General features: G+C 43.0%; 1 protein-coding gene and 1 pseudogene across 1 annotated transcript; both read right to left on the minus strand.

Moving 5' to 3' along the window:
* Positions 1 to 4,943: 4,943 nt before the first annotated feature.
* Positions 4,944 to 7,295, minus strand: CCDC184 (coiled-coil domain containing 184). Its single transcript, XM_045868493.3, has one exon. The coding sequence runs from the start codon at positions 6,815 to 6,817 to the stop codon at positions 6,227 to 6,229; it is 591 nt and encodes a 196-aa protein (XP_045724449.1). The 5' UTR covers positions 6,818 to 7,295; the 3' UTR covers positions 4,944 to 6,226.
* A 10,986-nt stretch (positions 7,296 to 18,281) lies between these two features.
* LOC123839142 (ERO1-like protein alpha) lies at positions 18,282 to 19,290 on the minus strand (annotated as a pseudogene).
* Positions 19,291 to 19,762: the final 472 nt, after the last annotated feature.

The raw sequence follows: 19,762 nt of genomic DNA on the forward strand, positions 1-19,762 counted from the left end.
TTTTTTTTTTTTAAGAAATGCTGCTTCACTAACACTCAAAATGACCTAGAGAATATAAATGTTTGGAAAAATACAGACATCAGCAACAGTGAGTCAAAAGTGATTGATAAGTGTCAGACTCAATATGAAGAAATTATAAGAATACCATAATGACTTTCAACTATATTTGTGTGCATTGTAGTGATACAAAAAAGTTCTATTTCTAAATAAGTCTAAATCAGCTCTTTAAACAGAATGAAAATTTAAAATAAAAGCGATGAAGTTAATTGGCATTGAAATTTGGGCCAATTCTTTCTTAATGGTATCTAAAATTAGGGCACCTGGGTGGCTCAGTTGGTTAGGTGACTGCCTTCGCCTCAGGTCATGATCCTGGAGTCCCATGATCGAGTCCCACATCGGGCTCCCTACTCAGTGGGGAGTCTGCTTCTCCCTCTGACCCTCCCCCCTCTCATGCTCTCTCTATATATATCATTCTCTCTCTCAAATAAATAAATAAAAAATCTTAAAAAATAAAATAAAATTACATGTCACACAATTGGTGGTGCCTTAAAGTCAATAAAATACGGTAAATACTTAAGAGACTATAAAAATGAGAAAGAAGTTCCAGTCCTCAAGATACTCATAATCTGGAAGAGAGAATAACAAGCACATAAATAATAGAAGTAAGTAAAAATATAATAATTGTCCCCAAAAGAAGTACCAACGAAAAGATTTGGATATTTAAAGGAGGAAGAGATCACATTAGGAAAGGCTCCACGAAAGAAGTAGCATTTGAGAAGGGCCTCAAGGAACTGGTAGGATTCCAACTGGCAGAAACAGAATAGAGCAGGAAGAGTGAAGAGAATGAGCAAAGAATCAGATGTGGGAAGGTGGGCATTTCTGGGGAATGGTCAATAACTTATTTTGACTATAGGGTTTGTTAACCTTTGTGTTTTAACCTTTAAGAATTGGATGAAAGCAATGAACCCAATTCCTAGAAGTAAAAGCACAAATTCATAACCAAAAAGTTTTGCATACTATTTCTGGGGACTTCCAACATTTGCAGGTAGCATAAGAGAGAGAGAAGAGGGAAAAGCAGTCTTCCCAGACACCCCGTGAGAAGCTGGTGCAGGTGACCAAGGCTGCCGAAATCCCTTTTCTGGAGGAGAGATTTACATCTGACTGAACTGGGGAAGAATGACTAAGAGAAATGGAATCAAGGGCCAGGAGGGACTCATCCAGTCTACTGGTCCAGAGATTTAAAAGAACTGGGATACCCTTGGGAATCATTTCTAGCTGACTGGATGATATAGGCTTCCAAAGATGGAATGGTTGGCTAGAAAATGTACCTGGGAAATAAATGTATGGGTAAAAAAAAGTATGCCAGGGTCTTACCCAGGAGAACTTTGACTCCCTACAACCACTGGATTTTCTACTTAATTCAGGAAGTAATAGGGACATGATGCAGATTTCTGAGGAGAATGAGTGTTCAGAGCTGTGGTTTAGAGACTAATCTTAAGGATTACAAGTGTGTGAGAGGCCGGGGCAGTCAGGAGTTTATTGCAGTTGGTTTTTATATTGTTCAAATACATTCCATTTATTCTGTTTCCCCCGCCACCCACTATTTGGCAAAGAGCCAGGCCTTTAGTATGCAGTTGGTAGCACTTGCTGAACTGAGCCATAAATTCACCGAGGGTCCCCTTGTACTGTCCCTATTCCTCGCCAGGTGGCACCATGACAGCGCCATTTACAGAGCCGACTTCCTTCTAGACACACGGTGCTTCCAAGCAGAAAGGCTGTGTTTCTGTGAGGGAATCCACCTTCTGGGGACAATGTAGAAGTTGGGGGAAATGGTAGTTGGGATAAAAGATTCAAGATTACTCCTTTTATTCTTCTATGTCATTTCTTACCGTCACAGAATATCTTGGCTGAATTTCTATCCCTAGGCATGTTCACGTGGAAAGATGCCTAGGAAAACCTGCCTTTTCAAAGATGCAAGCAGTTTTCCATCTTGCCAGAAGTATAAAATTACATGTATTGGGGGAAGAACTGTTCCTTAGTTCTGGGAAAACTTCTAGGCGAGACATTTCATTACACATATCAAGCAGAGACCATAGTCTTTCATGACACTGAGGCCACATAAAAGTGCGTATTTATGTTAGAGGCCATTTTGCATCTCTTATAAAAATAATTATTTCTCTAGAACAGATTTTACTTGTACCAAGCTAAAATTGTAGCTTATTTCTATTAAGTTTTATGTCTTTTCATTTTGAGATTAAGAGCTAACCCTGAGAGCTTTCCCTTAGACTGATGAAAGACAGAAGTGCCAGAAATGGAAAGAATTATGATGAGTTACACACAGCATTGTGTTAGGCCCAGACAGAAAGTGCAGTGCAGTGCAAAACTTTTGGAGGGCGAGGTGCATCTCCTCACCTGTATTCATCAGCAGTGCTCTGGCAAATTCCCAAGTACGAGAAGACTTGGAAATAATGGGAGGCAGGATTCTTAGCACAGATGTTGATATAATTTGAATTTATTGAATAGGTGGTGAGTAATAAAATAGGTGGTGAATAAACCAGATTTATGTGAAGATTTCACTTCACTGTAGGAAATGCTCTGGAGGCCCCAGGAGGCAGGGGTGCCATATAGTGCTGGCTCAGCAGGGTCATCTCTTGCTTGGTATTCTTCAAGGTAAAAAGTCTCATTACTCTTTAGCTCAGTGATCCTTTTTTACTTAATTCTTACCTTTAAGAATTAAGTTGAAACAACAGATCTCTCTAGAGAATGTTCATACTTACACACTTCAGCATTTAATTTCAAGAGGCTTTGGCCCCCTGAAGTTCAATAATAACCCTGTCCATGAGTCCCAGGTTAGGTATCTCACCTGAAACTCACTCATCAGGAGCATCCCAAAGGAGAAATGCAAGGGAAGGACAGGGAAGAGGGAGAAATAAGGCGGTGGGAGACACCTGTGCTGGATCCCTAGGAGATGCTGGTGCAGGTAACTTTAAAGAGCTGAAGAATTGCTTTTTCTGGGGAGATTTTTATCTGGTCTTGGGAGGAGTAGCTAGAGAACTTCTGGGAGGTCCTGAGCTAAGGGACTTATGACACATTTAGGACAGTGGGCATAGGAAGGGGAACTGAAATGGAGCCAAAGGGTAAAGAGCTCAACCAGACCTTTCTATAGAAGCTAAAGGGCTTAGCTGCCTTGGGATTCATGTCAGACTCTGCAGAAACGGAGCTATAGGGAACAGGAAAGAGGCACAAGAATGGAGCTATGTCGGGGAATATCTGGGAGCTTTGGCTTCTTCCTCTCAAGAAGCAGGTCCAGAAGGCCATCTTCTCAGTGCCATTATTACATTATCATCCACTAGACTCTGTTGAGGGCCACAGACCAAAACTTGAACTACAATTTCTTGTTCTCATTGAGAAGATGAAAAGGGACTAAAACTAAAATGTCATTTCCTTTTCAGGACTCTTAGACTCCTGACTGGGGAAATAAGGGACCCGAGGATCTAAATAATAGAGCAATTAGCACAGCGGTTCCAATTTAGGATTCTTTAAGTCAGAAGACCTGGGTTTAAGTCCTGGTTCTGCCAAGTACTAGCTGTGTGACCTTGAGAAAGTCTTGGCCTCTGTTTCTGGAACTGTTAAGTGAAAATAAAAATAGTGTTTACTTCTCACTGGAGATGAAATTGGACAGTGTCTGGCACATGGTAAGTGCTCAGTAAATGATAGCTATCATTGTTATTGGTGCTGAATGCTGGAAATATAACAAGAAACTATCTCCCAGCCTTTGGGGATACTTCCCCACAACTATGGTTTAGCTGCCCTCTCTAGGGCCCCAGCACACATTCCCCAACCACTGCACAACCCAAAGCTTCCTTTGGTCATCCTATACAGGGCTGGCCCCCAAGACCTTTTTGGCCCATAGCTGCATGACATTTATGATGAAAAGCCCCATGTCACCTTGGGAATTTCATCATCCCCCTTTATTTGACTATCCTGAAAGTTAAGAGTTCTTTAGATGGGGAAGGGTTATATAAAAAGAGAGCTTCTAGAACCTTCTCTAGGTAGTTTTGTTTTCCCAGAGAAGCCAGTCACAACCATCACCACCCCCATCCCAAGAGAACTATAAAAAACTAACCTTTGCACAAGAGTTCCTACAGGTCTTAGATATCTTTATCCCCAACAACTTCTTGTCCCCATTTTACACATGCAGAAATTAAGTCTCAAGCAGCAAGCCAAGTTTCAAACAGTCATTCAGTGTTGGAACCGAGATTCAAACCCAGATCTGTGGTTCCAGTGCTCTTTCCACCTCTCCACAGCAACCAGCAGCAAGAACACAGGCACACAGACATACACATATGCACACCACATGCACACACACACACACACACAGCACTCCAGCTCATTCTTCTTCCCAAGGGCAGCCTTGGGAAATTCCATAGCCCAAGGGAGCAGACTAGAGCTGATGTCAGTCTAAGCTCCACAGGGAATACCTTACCGGCATTCTCCACTAGAGGCCGGAGGCAGTTATTGTGGTTTCTTTTGTGATGTGTCACTCTACTCCCAGAGATTCCGGGCAATCCTTCCAAACAATACCCACAATACCCCATCCCTAACCCTCCCATGGAACAGGTGTCATGCCTGCCATTCCAGGGCTCAGATCTGGAAGCCATCTCTCAGGGAGCAGGTGCTTCACTGAAAAGAAGTCACTTGCACATCTGGAGTTCTGCTACTAAAAACCCTAGTTAGTTTGGGAGACTCAACACATATGCTCTCTTTCTCCCCACCCCCACCCCCCCATCCAGCTTGAGTTCAAGGTCCAGGATGGAAGGGAAAGTAGGTAGAGTTGGCAATGCACGTCCGACCAGGGCAGGGTCAGTCAACTCCTTGGAACTGGAGGCAAGGAGAGAGGAAGGAAGGCATGGTCCCTGCAGTTCCCCCTAAGCCCTGGTCCGTGTAGTGGGCCCAGAAGCCCCACCCTGACATCCCCCTAGTACCAGTCAGCAAGGAGGGGAGATGACGCCTCTTTATTAAGGTTAACACCAAGGAAAGCATTGAGAAAGAATACACAGCGGAGGAGAAAGGGCACACAGAGTCACTACTTGAGGAGGTGGGAGGGAGGCACATCAGTTGGGAACCTCAGGACAGCCACATGCTCCATGCCCTGGTTGTGGGGGAAAGAGGAAAAGGGAGGGGAAAGCGCCATGATAGCCTGGGGCTCACAGAAGGGTCTGAAGCCCCCTGAACCTAACACCAGAGCCACAAGCCCTGCCCCTCAGGGCTCACACACTACTACACAAGTCGACACACATAACACACACAAGACATTATGGAGGCAACACCGAGAGGCAGCGGGCAGGGACAAATTGACAGGAAAAGGAACTAAAGTTAAGCGGGTGTAGCCAGGAGAGAGACAGTTTTTGGCTGCGGCCCCCAAGAGTCCCTCAAACGTCCCCTAAATCTGGGCTGCTGCTGAGCACCCCCAAGTCTCTGCCTGTGTACTGGGCTCTTTGTTCTCTAAGCCCCAGTGAGTGGATAAAGCAATCCCAGATGAAGTCAGTGACAAGGCAGGATCCGCTCTGCATGCAAAAATCCTAGAGGTTGAGCTATTATGTCTTCATGCACATTCATAGCCAGCTCCTCCCAGCCCAGGGGCCCTTGGAACCCCATTCACCCAGATTCCTAGGGCTGCATCCCTCCTCAAGCTTCCTTTACCAATCAGCAGCCGCAGAGATCTGTGAGAGGGAGAGGCTTCTGCAGAGCACTGAATATTTTGGATTTCAGCAGAAGGGTAAATTTTCTGTTGCCAGAACAGAATACCCCCAATTCCTTAATGTCTAGGTAAATCGTTAGAGATTATTTGCCATAGTCCTAGATAAGTCCTTTTTCAGAATAGAAAAAGCAGAATTTTATTTACACAATTCAGGGGTTCTCCTGTTGGCTGGGGAGGGGGAATGGGCAGGGTAGGGGATGGATGGGAGTCCAGAGATGGGCGCTTCCTCTCCCGGAACCTCACCTTTCCGCAGTTTGCTAGGTCTCCCTTGGTTAGGCAGAAAGAATTCTTGATGCTCCCAAAGTCCTTCACCCTATAAATCCTTTCTCGAGGGAGTCTCTCTGCCTGACCCACAAGAGCAGCGGTCGGAGTGAAGCATGCTGCACCGCACCGTTCAGTCCCCTCGCGTCATGCACTCGGAAACCCAAAGCCAGCCCAGGAAAGTAGTGCCCCCTCGGAGTCCCCTCACAGAGAGGCCTCGCCCTCCAGCTGCAGCAGGGTAATGTCGGGCAGATCGAGGGGCTCCACAAGTGGCCCGTCCCCCCCAAGGAGACCAGCACAGGGGCTCTCGGGGCGCTCACAGTGACTAGTGGGTGTGGTGGAACTGGGCATCTCCTTCTCTTCTTCATCGTCGTCCTCATCCTCGTCCTCAGGATCGCGACCCAGCAAACCGCTGTCCCCGATCCCAGGCGAAGAGGTCTCCGGCTCCTGGGGGGCACCGGGGCAGCTCACCTTGCCGCCGACCACGCCCAGACCGCCCTGGCGGGGCGCCGTGGTCATAATCTGGCACATGGAGACGATGGCCCGCTGGTTGGCGCACACGTCGTCCGAGAGCACCTGGATGTGCGAGGCCTGCTCGTCCAGGGCCCCCCGCATGGCCCTCACGTCCTCAAACAAGGCCTGCAGCTGGGCCTTCAGGTGCTCCATCAGTTCCTTCATGCCGCCGTTGTACTCCCCGGAGATCACGTCCCCCACGGCCGGCACGGTGGACACCTCCAGAGGTGCCGGCATGTCGCCGCCGTCCTTGGTCATGATCTCCAGCGGACCGTCTTCCATTGAATGGCAGAAGCGGGCGGTGGCGGCTCTGGGTCCGGTCCAGCCCGGCCTCCGGCGTGGGGGGAGGACGGGGATGGGGGAGAGGTCCCCGGAGGGGCGGGGAGGAGCCGAGGGAAGAGGAGGCTCCCGAGAGGGGCCGGGAGCCGCCGTGAGGAGACGAGTCCCGGGCGGAGGGCGCGGGCAGGATCGGGGGCGGCCGGGAAGAGCCGGCGGGACGAGCACCCGGCGAGAGTCCCAGGCCGGCGACTCTCCGGCTTGCCCCGGGGCGAAAGCGCCCAGACCTGCCTCGCCTCCTGAATTGCGCCCGTGTCAGCGCCGCCCTCCGGGCGCCACGAGCGGCAAGTGCCCGCCGGCTCTCTGGGTCACAGAAGCGCTCGCGAAGGGGCCCGGGTGGAGGCCGGCAGTGGGTACCGCTCGGGACTAACCCCGGCCATCAACGGGCAGCGCCCGCGAGTGTGGTTGGAGTGGCAGGGGCGGGTCTCCCAGCGGCGCCGCGGATGCTCCTCCGTTTCCAAGGCGACGCACGGCACGTAAGTGACGTGTGTCTCCATGGCAACCAGGAAGTGGCGAGGAAAAGGAAGGATGGTTGCGAAGCTGCAGTGGGGCTCTGGAGTCTGAACTAGCGGGTGGGGCAGGACGGGAGGGGACGCTGCAGTGGCCTCCGCTGGGTGCAAAGAGCGTGTGGCTGCGATGCTTAATAGGGAAGCATGAGAGAGCAGTTTGCTGCATAAACCTCCAGGTCAGGGAGAGATCGTCCCTCCCCCCGTCTGGGTACTAGAGCCTGAGCGCAACTGCCTTGGAAGGATTTTTCATTCACCCGCAATCCTTTCTCAGAGGATGGCGCTAGAGCCGGGTCTTGCTACTCTGCCCTCCAGCCGTCCGCAGGAAAGCAGGGAGGGTGGAGAGGCCGACGCTAATAATCCCAGACCTGAGCTGGGGCGCGCCCGGCCTCCGCGGTGCAGAGGGTGGGGAGGGCACTAAAAGAGGTTTCCGCCTTTCCCTTCAGCTTCTGCAGTAAATCAGCCCTCTCGCTGTAGATAGCACAGAAGCTAAGAAAGGATGGGATTCCCTTCCATATGAGATGAGACCCAACCGTTCCTGCCCTGGGCACTGGGACTTTTTCCATGATGATGAAGCAAAGTACTTAAGTTTGAGAACGAAAGCTCCATAAGGGCAGAGGTTTGTCTCCACGCCCTCAATCACGGAATCCCCAGCACCTAAAATAGTGCCTGGCACGTAGTAAGTAAATGCTCTATGTATTTATTGAATGACTACTTTAACAGGAACCACTATGCCCCCATTCCCTCATCCAGAACTCTCCAGCCCACACATAGCTGATGTTAGGGGACCTGAATTCAATTTTGTTTCTGCCTTTTAATTCAGGGACCTTGAATGGATAATCTTCCTGATCTGTTAGGGAATTGGACTGGATAATCTATAATATTATTTCTTACCTGAATAACACTCTGCATCAGCTCACAGGGGAAAGGGTAAACTGTTAGCCATGTGTGGAAGGGATGGGTGGGGACAGTGTGGGGATTTCCCTGGTTGCCTACTCTAGTAAGGAAGAGTGGGGCTAGCCCAGAGAAACTTTTCTAGCACTAAAGAACAGTTTGGTTTATGCCTATTTTACTATTATTAAAATAGAAATAAGTGGGGAAATAACCTAAACAGCAGAAAGTTTAACCTAAGGCATTGCTGATATAATAAAGTTTTGTGCAGCCATTAGAAATTTGGTTTCCCGGGTGCCTGGGGGGCTCAGTTGGTTGGGCGACTGCCTTCCGCTCAGGTCATGATCCTGGAGTCCCGGGATCGAGTCCCGCATCAGGCTCCCTGCTCGGCAGGGAGTCTGCTTCTCCCTCTGACCCTCCTCCCTCTCATGCTCTGTCTCTCATTCTCTCTCAAATAAATAAATAAAATCTTTAAAAAAAAAAAAAAAAGAAAGGAAGAAATTTGGTTTCCCAAAATAAATATACGAACAAATTAAAAACCCTACAGTATGATATTTTCTAAAACAAATGATTCAGTCCTATTTGCTTGTTCATTCCTTTCTTCATTCCACAAGCTTGTGGCGCTCTCACCTTGGTTATCACTCCTACCTCCACCTTGTTCCCCACAGGTTATTCTTAAAGCTTAGGAGAAGACAGAAATGCTTTTCTAAGCACAGCTGAAGTGGGCTGGTATTTACAAAAAGACTTTACTAGAAAAATATAGGAAAACTAGAAACAGAGACAATGCACGCGCTCAAACACACAGACACACAGCTGAGCTTACACAGCATAAGTTTCTGATCATACTACAGCAAGCATGTTCTCAGGGCATATGGGTTCAACCCTGCTGTTCATAACAGGAGAACTCTTCTATAGCCAGAAAAGACATGACTTTTGGGTTTTTTGCCTGGGTCTGTTACTTTACATTCTTGACCAGCACTTCACATGGACGATTTCATCTTGCCAGGTTTCTCAGCCTTCAGGTGGGTCCCTGCCTTCTACCTATAAAGATGACCCTGTCCCTCATATAGGGCCTTCCATCTTAGTCTTACTCTTACATTAACCATAGTCCCCATACAGTAGGAGCTGGGTTATGTCATCATACAGGGCTTTTTGCCACTATTGTTGAGGATCCCATGTATGTCAAGGCTTTCAGCATAAGATTACCTCATGCTGCCCAGAGGCACTGGCATGAAGTCTGCTGAGAATACAGGGGGTGTGAGCCTAGCGGGAAGGGAAATTATTGGAGAAGCACGAAAGAACATGGGAAACAGGTGCAGAGATCAAGGGGTGTGGCTGATCCAGTCCAGTTCCAGGTCAGACGTTTGAGAACTAAGGGAGGTGGGAACTGGGGGGATAGACTAGTAGCAGGACTTGAAAATGTGAGGAGGAGACAATTGGTGCGTCAGATTCAGAACCAGATCATTTTAGGAACTCTGTGTGAAAATGGAACTAGGAAAAATAGAAGGGTCTAGCTGCTGAAAAATAAGGGGGACAGATACAGAGAGGAAAGAAGCTTTAGTTGGCTGGCTGGGTTTCAGGGCTGGGACCTCTGGACACCAGTGCCCTAGGGTTTGTTTAAGGGATCCATTCCCAAGCAAAAGGGGGCTGAATGGGCACTCCGGCCATGTCATTAGAGTATTCACACATAGCATGGATGCCATATAGCAAGAAAAAAATAACCTGCTTCCTGCCTTTCTCTCATCCTCAGGGAACCACCCTAGCTGTTCTATTTCTTCATCCCAGTCTCATGAGCCAATGGGGGGAAGAGACTCCATGGTACATAGATACAAGTCTCCATCAGGTACACCTAGTTCCAAACATCACATTCTCACTAGGATTGTGATTACGCCAGTTTATCTCCAGTCTGTCTTTTATAGAGCTAGTGTACTTTTTGAACCATAATTACAACAGCCATGATGAAGATGCTCTCTTGACCCAAATCAAGAGTGATGATCAAAATCAAGGCAGAGTTGACTGCTATACTTAAGGTTCACGATCCCAGACAGTCCTCTTCAGATGTAAATTTTATGGCATAGAGTTGCCTTGGGGCCCATCTCAGCATGATATCACATTCAAAAGAAACACATCCAACAGCCAAAAAGAATTGAAAAGCACTTTAAATTTTTATTATAGTCTCTGGGGAAACTCTAAAGGAATTTGCATTCTCAGCACAGAGCAAAATATCTTAAACTTTTCTTCCCTCCTTCTCTACTCATCTCACACGTCCTGACATAGCTGTAGCTCCCATTCCCTCTCCTTTCTCTGCAGACACCCCCAGACTTTCTCTCAAGCCTGCTTACTTTACCTCTTGGATGTATTCTTTTTCTCTTCTGTGAGAAGGAACTTCTTGTCCTTGTTTCAGCTCCTTTGATTTTGCCCTCTATTCTGCACAGGTACCCGGAGCATCAGCTGTCAATGACAGAGTCTCTTCCTAGAGGGCAAGAAAGACTGAGAATACTCATTCTTGTAGGTTTGGTCTGTCACACAGACTAAATATTCTCATCATGTGAGGGTGGTTTGTCTGGTATTCCAGACAAACTGTTTTTCTCATTTTGTCTACTCTTTTTTTAAAGGTTTTATTTATTGATTTGAGAGAGAGAGAATGGGCAAGAGAGAGTGCACATGAGCAGGGGCAGAGGGAAAGGGAGAAGCAGATTCCCCTGCTGAGCAGGGAGCCCCATGCGGGGCTGGATCCCAGGACCCTGGGATCACGACCTGAGGTGAAGGTAGAAGCTCAACGACTGAGCCACCCAGGCGCCCCTCATTTCCTCTACTCTTACACAGAGAAATGGACTTGGTAGTTTGCAAGGACCCCGAACTATTATGAGACTTTGGCTGGAGAGGGTGTCCAAATGTCCCCAGTCTCAAGAGCTCTATTGTCATAGACATGGCCATGAGGTGAGACACACACACACACACACACACACACACCATCACCTAAGCCTGAGCAAGACTTTCAGTTGCTTGCTCTCTGCCCTCAAACTATTTTTAGGAGTCTTAAAAAGGCGCCCCCCCACACACACACACATTTCTTTCTCTTCCATATTAACTTTATTCAAAGCAAGAATTCCTGGGGCTCCTGGGTGGCTCAGATGGTTAAGCATCTGCCTTCGGCTCAGGTCATGATCCCAGGTCCTGGGATCGAGCCCCACATCGGGCTCCCTGCTCAGCAGGGAGCCTGCTTCTCCCCCTCCCTCTGCTTCTCCCCCTGCTCATGTTCTCTCTCTCTCTGTATCTCTGTGTCTCGAATGAATAAATAAAAAAATCTAAAAAAAAAGCAAGAATTCCTTCTTATGCAGTCTGAATTTCCACTGAAAATCACCTGTCATTCCAGTTAAACCTGTTGTGCTGGTGTTCACCCTATCTCCCCTTTCTGCATTACAGCTGCTTTTGTGTCAACACTTGGAGAGACCTTTTCCCCCATCACTGTACATTCAGTCATTTATCCTGTGCCACTCTGACAGGACTAGTTCCAGTCCAAGGGTTGCTGGGTAGCTGGCCACAGACTGCCATTTGGAGCTCTGGAGCCAAACATGATGCCTGATACAGGGCTTCATGTACCTCCCATCCTTTCTATATATTTTCTGCCCCCAGAAAGCTGTCAGTAGCTCAGGGACTGCCCACAATTTCACATGATTAGAACACTGACGTTCCTGGTGTTTAATTGTAATGAGTATGTGGAGACCTACATCCCCTCTGCTTCACACTTGTGGACTTTTTTAGTGTTTGGGGGGAAATTCTCTTCATTGGAAACAGTGATTATGGAGAAAGATTCTTTAGAGATGGAGCATGGAGGTGATGCTGGGGTATAATTTGAATCAAAGGTCTAATGGAAGAAAGGAAATAATCAACAGAGATGTGAGAGAGAAAGAAAGGCTAGAAAGAAGATAGTACAGAGGATAGACAGCAACATCATTCCCTGATCCACTGTGAGGGCAAGAGGTGGATGATGGATTTAAGTCAGATTTTTAAAGGGCTTCTTTTTTTTTTTTTTCATGTTTCAAGTTTTTACTTAAATTCTAGTTAGTTAACATATAGGGTATTATTGGTTTTAGGAGTAGAATTTAGTGATTCATCACTTATGTGTAACACCCAGTGCTCATTACAAGTGTCTTCCTTAATCTCCATCACCCATTTAGCCTACCCCTCCACCCCTCCAGCAACGCTCAGTTTGTTCTCTACAGATAAGTGTCTCTTATGGTTTGCCTCCCTCTCTTTTTTTTCCTTCCCCTATGTTCATCTTGTTTTGTTTCTTAAATTCCACATATGAGTGAAATCATATGGTATTTGTCTTTCTCTGACTTATTTTGCTTAGCATAATACGCTCTAGCTCCATCCATGTTGTTGCAAATGGCGAGATTACATTCTTTTTGATTTCTAGTATTCCATTGTATATATAGACCACATCATCTTTATCCTTTCTTCAGTCAGTGGACATTTGGACTCTTTCCATGAATTGGCTATTGTTGATAATGCTGCTATAAACATCAGGGTGCATGTACCCCTTCAAATCAGTATTTTTGTGTCCTTTGAGTAAATACCTAATAGTGCAATTGCTGGGTCCTAGGGTAATTCTGTTTTTTATGTTTTAAGGAGCCTCCATACTGTTTTCCAGAGTTGCTGCACCATTTTGCATTCCCCCCAACAGTGTAAGAGGATACCCCTTTCTCCAGATCCTCACCAACATCTGTTGTTTCCTGTGATAGGTGTGAGGTTGTATCTCATTGTGGTTTTGATTTGTATTTCTCTTCTCATGTATCTGGTAGTCATCTGTATGTCTTCTTTGGAAAAATGTCTATTCATGTCTTCTGCCCATTTCTTAACTGGATTATTTATTTTGGGTGTGTTGAGTTTGAGAAGTTCTTTATAGATTTTGGATACTGACCCTTTATCAGATGTGTCATTTGCAAATATCTTCTCCCATTCTGTAGGTTGCCTTTTAGTTTTTTTGATTGTTTCCTTTGCTGTGCAGAAGCTTTTATCTTGAAGAGGAGTCCCAGTAGTTCATTTTTGCTTTTGTTTCCTTTGCCTCCTGTCTAGTAAGAAGTTGCTACAGCCAAGATCAAAGAGGTTGCTACCTGTGTTCTCCTCTAGGATTTTGATGGTTTCCTTTCTCACATTTAGATCTTTCATCCATTTTGAATTTATTTTTGTGTATGGTGTAAGAAAGTGGTCCAGTTTCATTCTTCTGCATGTTGCTGTCCAGTTTTCTCAACACCATTTGTTGAAGAGACTGTCTTTTTCCCAGGATATTCTTTCCTGCTTTGTTGAAGATTATTTGACCATATAGCTGTGGGCCCATTTCTGGGTTTTCTATTCTGTTCCATTATCTATGTGTCTGTTTTTGTGCCAGTACCATACTGTCTTGATGACTACAGCTTTGTAATATACCTTGAAGTCCAGAATTGTGATGTCTCCAGCTTTGCTTTTTCAAGATTGCTTTGGCTATTTGGGATCTTTTGTGGTTCCATACAAATTTTAGGATTGTTTGTTCTAGCTCTGTGAAAAAATGCTGGTGGTATTTTGATAGGGATTGCATTACATATGTAGATTCTATGAGGCTAGCATTACCTTGATTCCAAAACCAGTCAAAGATACCACTAAAGGAGGGAATTACAGGCCAATATCCCTGATGAACATGGGTACAAGAATTCTCAACAAGATTCTAGCAAATCGAATCCAATTGTACATTAAAAGAATTATTCACCACGATCAAGTGTGATTTATTCCTGGGCTACAAGGGTGGTTCAATATTTGCAAATCAATCAACATGATACTGTACATTAATAAAAGGATAAGAACCATATGATCCTCTCAACAGATGCGAGAAAAAGCATTTGACAAAGTACAGCATCCATGTTTTATAAAAACCCTAAACAAATTAAGGATAGAGGGAACATACCTCAACATCATAAAGGCCATGTATGAAAGACCCACAGCTAATATCATCCTCATTGGAGAAAAACTGAGAGCAGAAAAAGTATTTGACAAAATACAACATCCTTTCCTGATTAAAACTCTCCAGAGTATAGGGATAGAGGGAACATTCCTCAAGCTCATAAAATCCATCTATGAAAAGCCCACAGTGAATATCATCCTCAATGGGGGAAAGCTGAGAGCCTTTCCCTTAAGATCAGGAACACATCAAGGATGCCCACTCTCACCACTATTGTTCAACATAGTACTAGAAGTCCTGGCAACAGCACTCAGACAACAAAAAGAAATAAAAGGTATTCAAATTGGCAAAGAAGAAGTCAAACTCTCTCTTTTCGCAGACGGCATGATACTTTATGTGGAAAACCCAAAAGACTCCACCCCCAAATTACTAGAACTCATACAGCAATTCAGTAATGTGGCAGGATACAAAATCAATGCACAGAAATCAGTTCCTTTCTTATACACTCACAACGCAACTGTAGAAAGAGAAATTAAAGAAATGATCCCATTTACAATTGCACCAAAAACCATAAGATACCTGGGAATAAACCTAACCAAATAGGTGAAAGATCTGTACTCTGAAAACTATAAAACACTGATGAAAAGAATTGAAGATGACACAAAGAAATGGAAAAACATTCCATGCTCATAGATTGGAAGAACACTGTTGTTAAAATATCTATACTACCTAAAGGGCTTCTTGAGAGTGATAGATATCTGAGATGAAGGAGCCTCAATTGCTTGGCGGACTTGAAAACTGGGAGAGTCTTACCTGTCTGATTTTAGCTTGGAAAGAAATAGATATTGGAAGGAAACATATACTCGAGACTAGCTCTGTGATATTTTGGCACCATACTATCCACGTTTTAACCACAAACCCAGAGTTAAAAGAGCCCTGAAGTGACTGTTTTTCAAAATAGGAAGATTGCCGAAATGCACACAGATATTTCTCTAATCCATTTCCTCCTCCCCATTTCTATAAGCAACACCATACTGCAGACCCTTGCTATCTCATGCCCAGAGGATTGTAACAGCTCTTTTCTCTCAGCCTTGCCTCTGCCCCTTCCCTTCTCTCTACTCCCTGTGCATCCTTCTCCCTGGCAGTAGTTAGAGGAATCTACCTAAAATTCAGATTTGGGCCTTTTCACAGCCCAGCTTAAATGTTCCAAAGGCTTCCACAGCTTCCAGCCTCATTTTTTCCCACCACTTTCTGCTCCACTGTTTACCTCCCAGATGCACAAATCTGCTTATAGTTCCCATGCACCCAGCACACTTTCATGCCACACCCTACCTTTATTCACACTGTCCTCTATGTTTAACGCCTTTCTCGTCTTTTTTTCCCTTTATTTTTGGACCCTTATCAGTTATGAAATATAACACAAATGCATACAAGTAAATAAACATACATTTACAATTGAGAAAGGCAATAGAGCACTATCTAGGAAACAGAAACAGATACTGCAATCGTCTTCACTCCCCTCCCCAAAGTCCCCCACTGCCACGCTGGAGTCAAACTCTCTCCTTCCTATGGGTACCCACTATCTTGATTGTCATGATAATAATTTTTCACTTTTCTATATAGTTTATCACACATTTACACATCCCTACACAATATAGTGTGATTTTGCCTGTTTTTGAATATTATATGGATGGAATCACAAGGACTTTATTCTCTTGAACTTTACATGAATGGAATCACAATTTATCTTTAGTGTTTTATGTCCTGCTTATTTTTCACAACATGAAATTTGTAAATGTCATCAATGTTTTTGGAGTACCTGTGCTTCATTCATTTTCATTGTTATACTGTATTCCATTATATGAACATACTACAATGCATAAATATCTGTATTTATAGTTGCACTCTACTGTTGATGGACAGTTCATTTGTTTTCAAATGTAGGCTATTACTAGCAATACTACTATGAATATTCTAGTACATGTCTCATGGTACACATAAGAAGCTTTTCCAAAGTAGAATTTTTCTAAAGTTTATACATATGGATGGACTTGCTGATCATAGGGTATGCTTATCTTCAGCTCTACTAGAAAATATCAAATTGCTTTCAAAAGTGGTTGTAATAATTTATACTCCACCAACATGCCAAAAGTTCTCATTACTCCATATTCTCTCCCAACACTTGGTATGTCAGACTTCTAATTATTACCTTCTCTCTGATATAATCCCAAGTGCCTAGAACAGTGCCTGGCTCATAGTAAGCATGCATTAAATATTTGTTGAATAAATTCATATTTCTTAATTTCCAAATATGAGAATTTTTGGATTGTCATTTTGTTATTAATAGCTTAAATTCATTGTAGTTGAAGAATACCTCCTGTTCAATATCAACTTTTCAAAATTTGTTGAAATTTGCCTAATAGACAAGTTTTTATTTATAATCATTATATATATATATATAATGAAAGAATATGTTTTGCATTTGTTGGATGCAAGGTTTAGATATATCCATTAGCACAAATTTTTAAATTTATAAGCTGTTTATAAAAATTTTCTATATCAGTGATTTTTCTGCTTATATTACAAGTTACTAACAAGGGGTTATTATAATCTTCTACTATATTTGTGAATTTGTCCTTCTCATAAATTTTTCTTTATATATTCTGATGCTATAAGTGTAATCTAAATTTTTTAATTGTCATAACTTTTAGTGAATTGAATCATCTTTATTATTAGGTGGTTTTCTTCTTCACTACTTATGCTTTGTCTTAAATTTTGACCGACATTAATATAGCTGCACCTGCTTTCTTTTGAATAGGGTGCATGATGTATCCCTCCATTCATCTACTTTCAGCCTGTTTCCTTAAGTTTTAATTATTTCTGGTAGATAGCATATAAGTAGATTTTTGTTTTGTTTTGCTTTTTATCCATTTTGGCAGCCTTTGTCTTTTATCTGGAGCATTTAGTCTAATTACATTTAATATCAATAAAATTAATATTTGGATTTAAACTATATATAGGGCCAGATAATAAATCTTCTAGGCTTTGCAAACCATAAAAGCCTTTTAGGCTGTTTCAACTACTCAACTCTACCAATGGAGCACAAAGCAGCCCTAGCAAATACGTAAATGAGTGTGTAGGGCTGTGTTCCAACTAAACTTTATTTACAGAAACAAGCGGTGGGCCAGATTTGTCCAGTGGGCCATAGTTTACCAATCCTTGCTCTATGTGTAATATGCCTTTTTTACCCGGCTACTTTTAGAAATGTTTTCTTTACCCTTGGTTTGTAGCAGTTTGATTAGGATGTGCCTTGGCATGTTTTCTTTAAGTTTATTCTGCCTAGATTTCATGACTTTCAAATTTGGAAATTTTTTAGCCATCACTTTTTATTTGAATATATTTTTAGTCCCCAACTCCTGAAACTTCAGTTGCATGTGTGTTAAGCTGCTTGATATATTTTGCAGATCACTTTTGTCCTGATCCTTTCTTTTTCAGTCTTTTTTCTCTCTGTACTTCATTTTAAATAGTTCCTATTTCTAGGTGTCCAAGCTCTCTAACCTTTTCTTCTATAGTCTATAATTTGCTATATCTCCTCCTGTGAAAATTAAAAAATTTTTTAAATTTGAAAATCATGATTTTGTTCAATTTTAAACTTTAAAATTTGTGCCACATAATCAAGATATTACTTGACTCACAATAATATTTTACATATTTAAATTCAATAAGTCACAGAATAAAACCATTTACTTAAACAGTATCATTCTCTTTTAATAGAAGTGACTTTATATAAGAGGTTTGACTTCAAACTGTCTTACTATTCCACTCTTTGGCCTCTATTGTCCAGAGACAGGCACATTTAAACTCATTTCTTTTTTTTTTTTTTAAGATTTTATTTGAGAGAGAGAGAGAGAGACAAAGCAGGAGTTGGGGGAGGGGCAGAGGGAGGAGAGGGAGAAGCAGACTCCCCACTGAGCAGGGAGCCCAGGGCTGAATCCCAGGACCCCGAGATCATGACCTGAGCCAAAGTCAGATGTTTAACGGACTGAGCCACCCAGGCGCCCCTCAACTCATTTCTTTAATGAATATTTTGCAACAAGTTCCTGAAGTTTTCCATTTTTTTTCACACTTGTAGAAATTCTTCCAACTGTAATAAACAATGATACTATTTCTTGTCTGGTTAGATGGAATTCATATGTGGGCCCACTTTCTGCTATGTTTGCTATCAATTTCTCTGAAGAAAAGGCCTTTGAAGCAGGGCCCAAACCCTGACTCTGAATATTTTCCCACAGTTGACATTTAAACCAACAAATACAATCCATAATTTTTGAAACATTTCTATAATGCAACCTGAAGTCTGCCTTTAGTTAGCTTGCTCCTTTTTCTATTCCAAACAAAAATAATAATTCTTATAAAAATGCAAGAGAAATTATGTAACTTTATGAAGTATTTCCAAGAGTAACTTTGTCTTCTGAATCTTAAACTTCATTTCCACTAAACAGTTGAAAATTTGGGTGCTCAGAGAATGGTAGCACTTTAGATAAAGGCCTTAATTCTTTTAAGTAGAGAAAGTACAAGTTCTTGAAAATCCCATCAAACACACTGGTCAGATTCTGTAATGGGCATCCTCATTTCTTTTCCAAACAGGTATACTGTGAGGGCTATCTTGCACTGAGAGGCACATTAATGATTGCAGGCAATCTGGAGAGTAGTTTTGTACATGGAGACCATCTGTGAAAAATGTTCTCTTCACATTTCCCTCGAACAGAAGCTAAAATATTTAAAGGTTTTTAATTGTGACTTGAAACAGTTGTCTTCATAGATGATGATATCCCCTATCTTCCAAGCATCTGGTCCCTTATAACTGTGTAATGTTCAGAATTAAGGACAATTTACATATTCAGTATCAGGATATTAAATGTCATCAGCTTCACAGAAGTGTTCTGGGGAATCATCAGCCTCAGGCACCGAAGAAGGGTCTTCTATGATTCCTCATTTAAAGATTCATCCATAGCTCTACATCATTCAGCTTGTTCATATTCTTCAGTGAGATTAGTACCTTCTTCAAAATACCTATAGCTTGCAGATTTAATTTAAACACTTGATTTTTAACTTATTTGATTTTACATTTTTATCATTTCTTACACTGAACTTATTTGCTTTATCCTATAAGATACATAAAATGTTTCATGATACCGGTGTTGGTATTAACAATAAAACTACAGAATGAAGTTTAAGATTCTTCGCAGTTTGTTTTGTTATTAGGATAAATCCCACTAAGAAAGGTCAAAGCCCTGCATTCAAAAGTCATGTGAACTGAATCTTTTTTTTTTTTTTTTGGTTGTGTTACCAATCACACGCTTAGGTTTACTTAATTTGTTTTCAATTTAGGGGTTGCTCTTTTTTCTCTCTTTTTGATTTAATTTACTTTTTGACTATTTAAAATAATTACATGATTCTAAAGTCAAAACTACAAAAAAAGATATACTCAGAGGAATCTCTTCCAATCCTACCTGCTGATCCTCGTTTCCCATCCCCACCTCCTATAAATAGCCATTT

This window comes from Mirounga angustirostris, unplaced genomic scaffold, assembly GCF_029215605.1.
Source record: "Mirounga angustirostris isolate CCGP_5_RB_7025 unplaced genomic scaffold, mMirAng1.0.hap1 SCAF_5, whole genome shotgun sequence".
Lineage (NCBI taxonomy): Eukaryota > Metazoa > Chordata > Mammalia > Carnivora > Phocidae > Mirounga > Mirounga angustirostris.

What these genes read in the sequence shown, in the direction of transcription:
- CCDC184 (XM_045868493.3), bottom strand. Translation starts at nt 6,817, where the DNA reads ATGGAAGACGGTCCGCTGGAGATCATGACCAAGGACGGCGGCGACATG.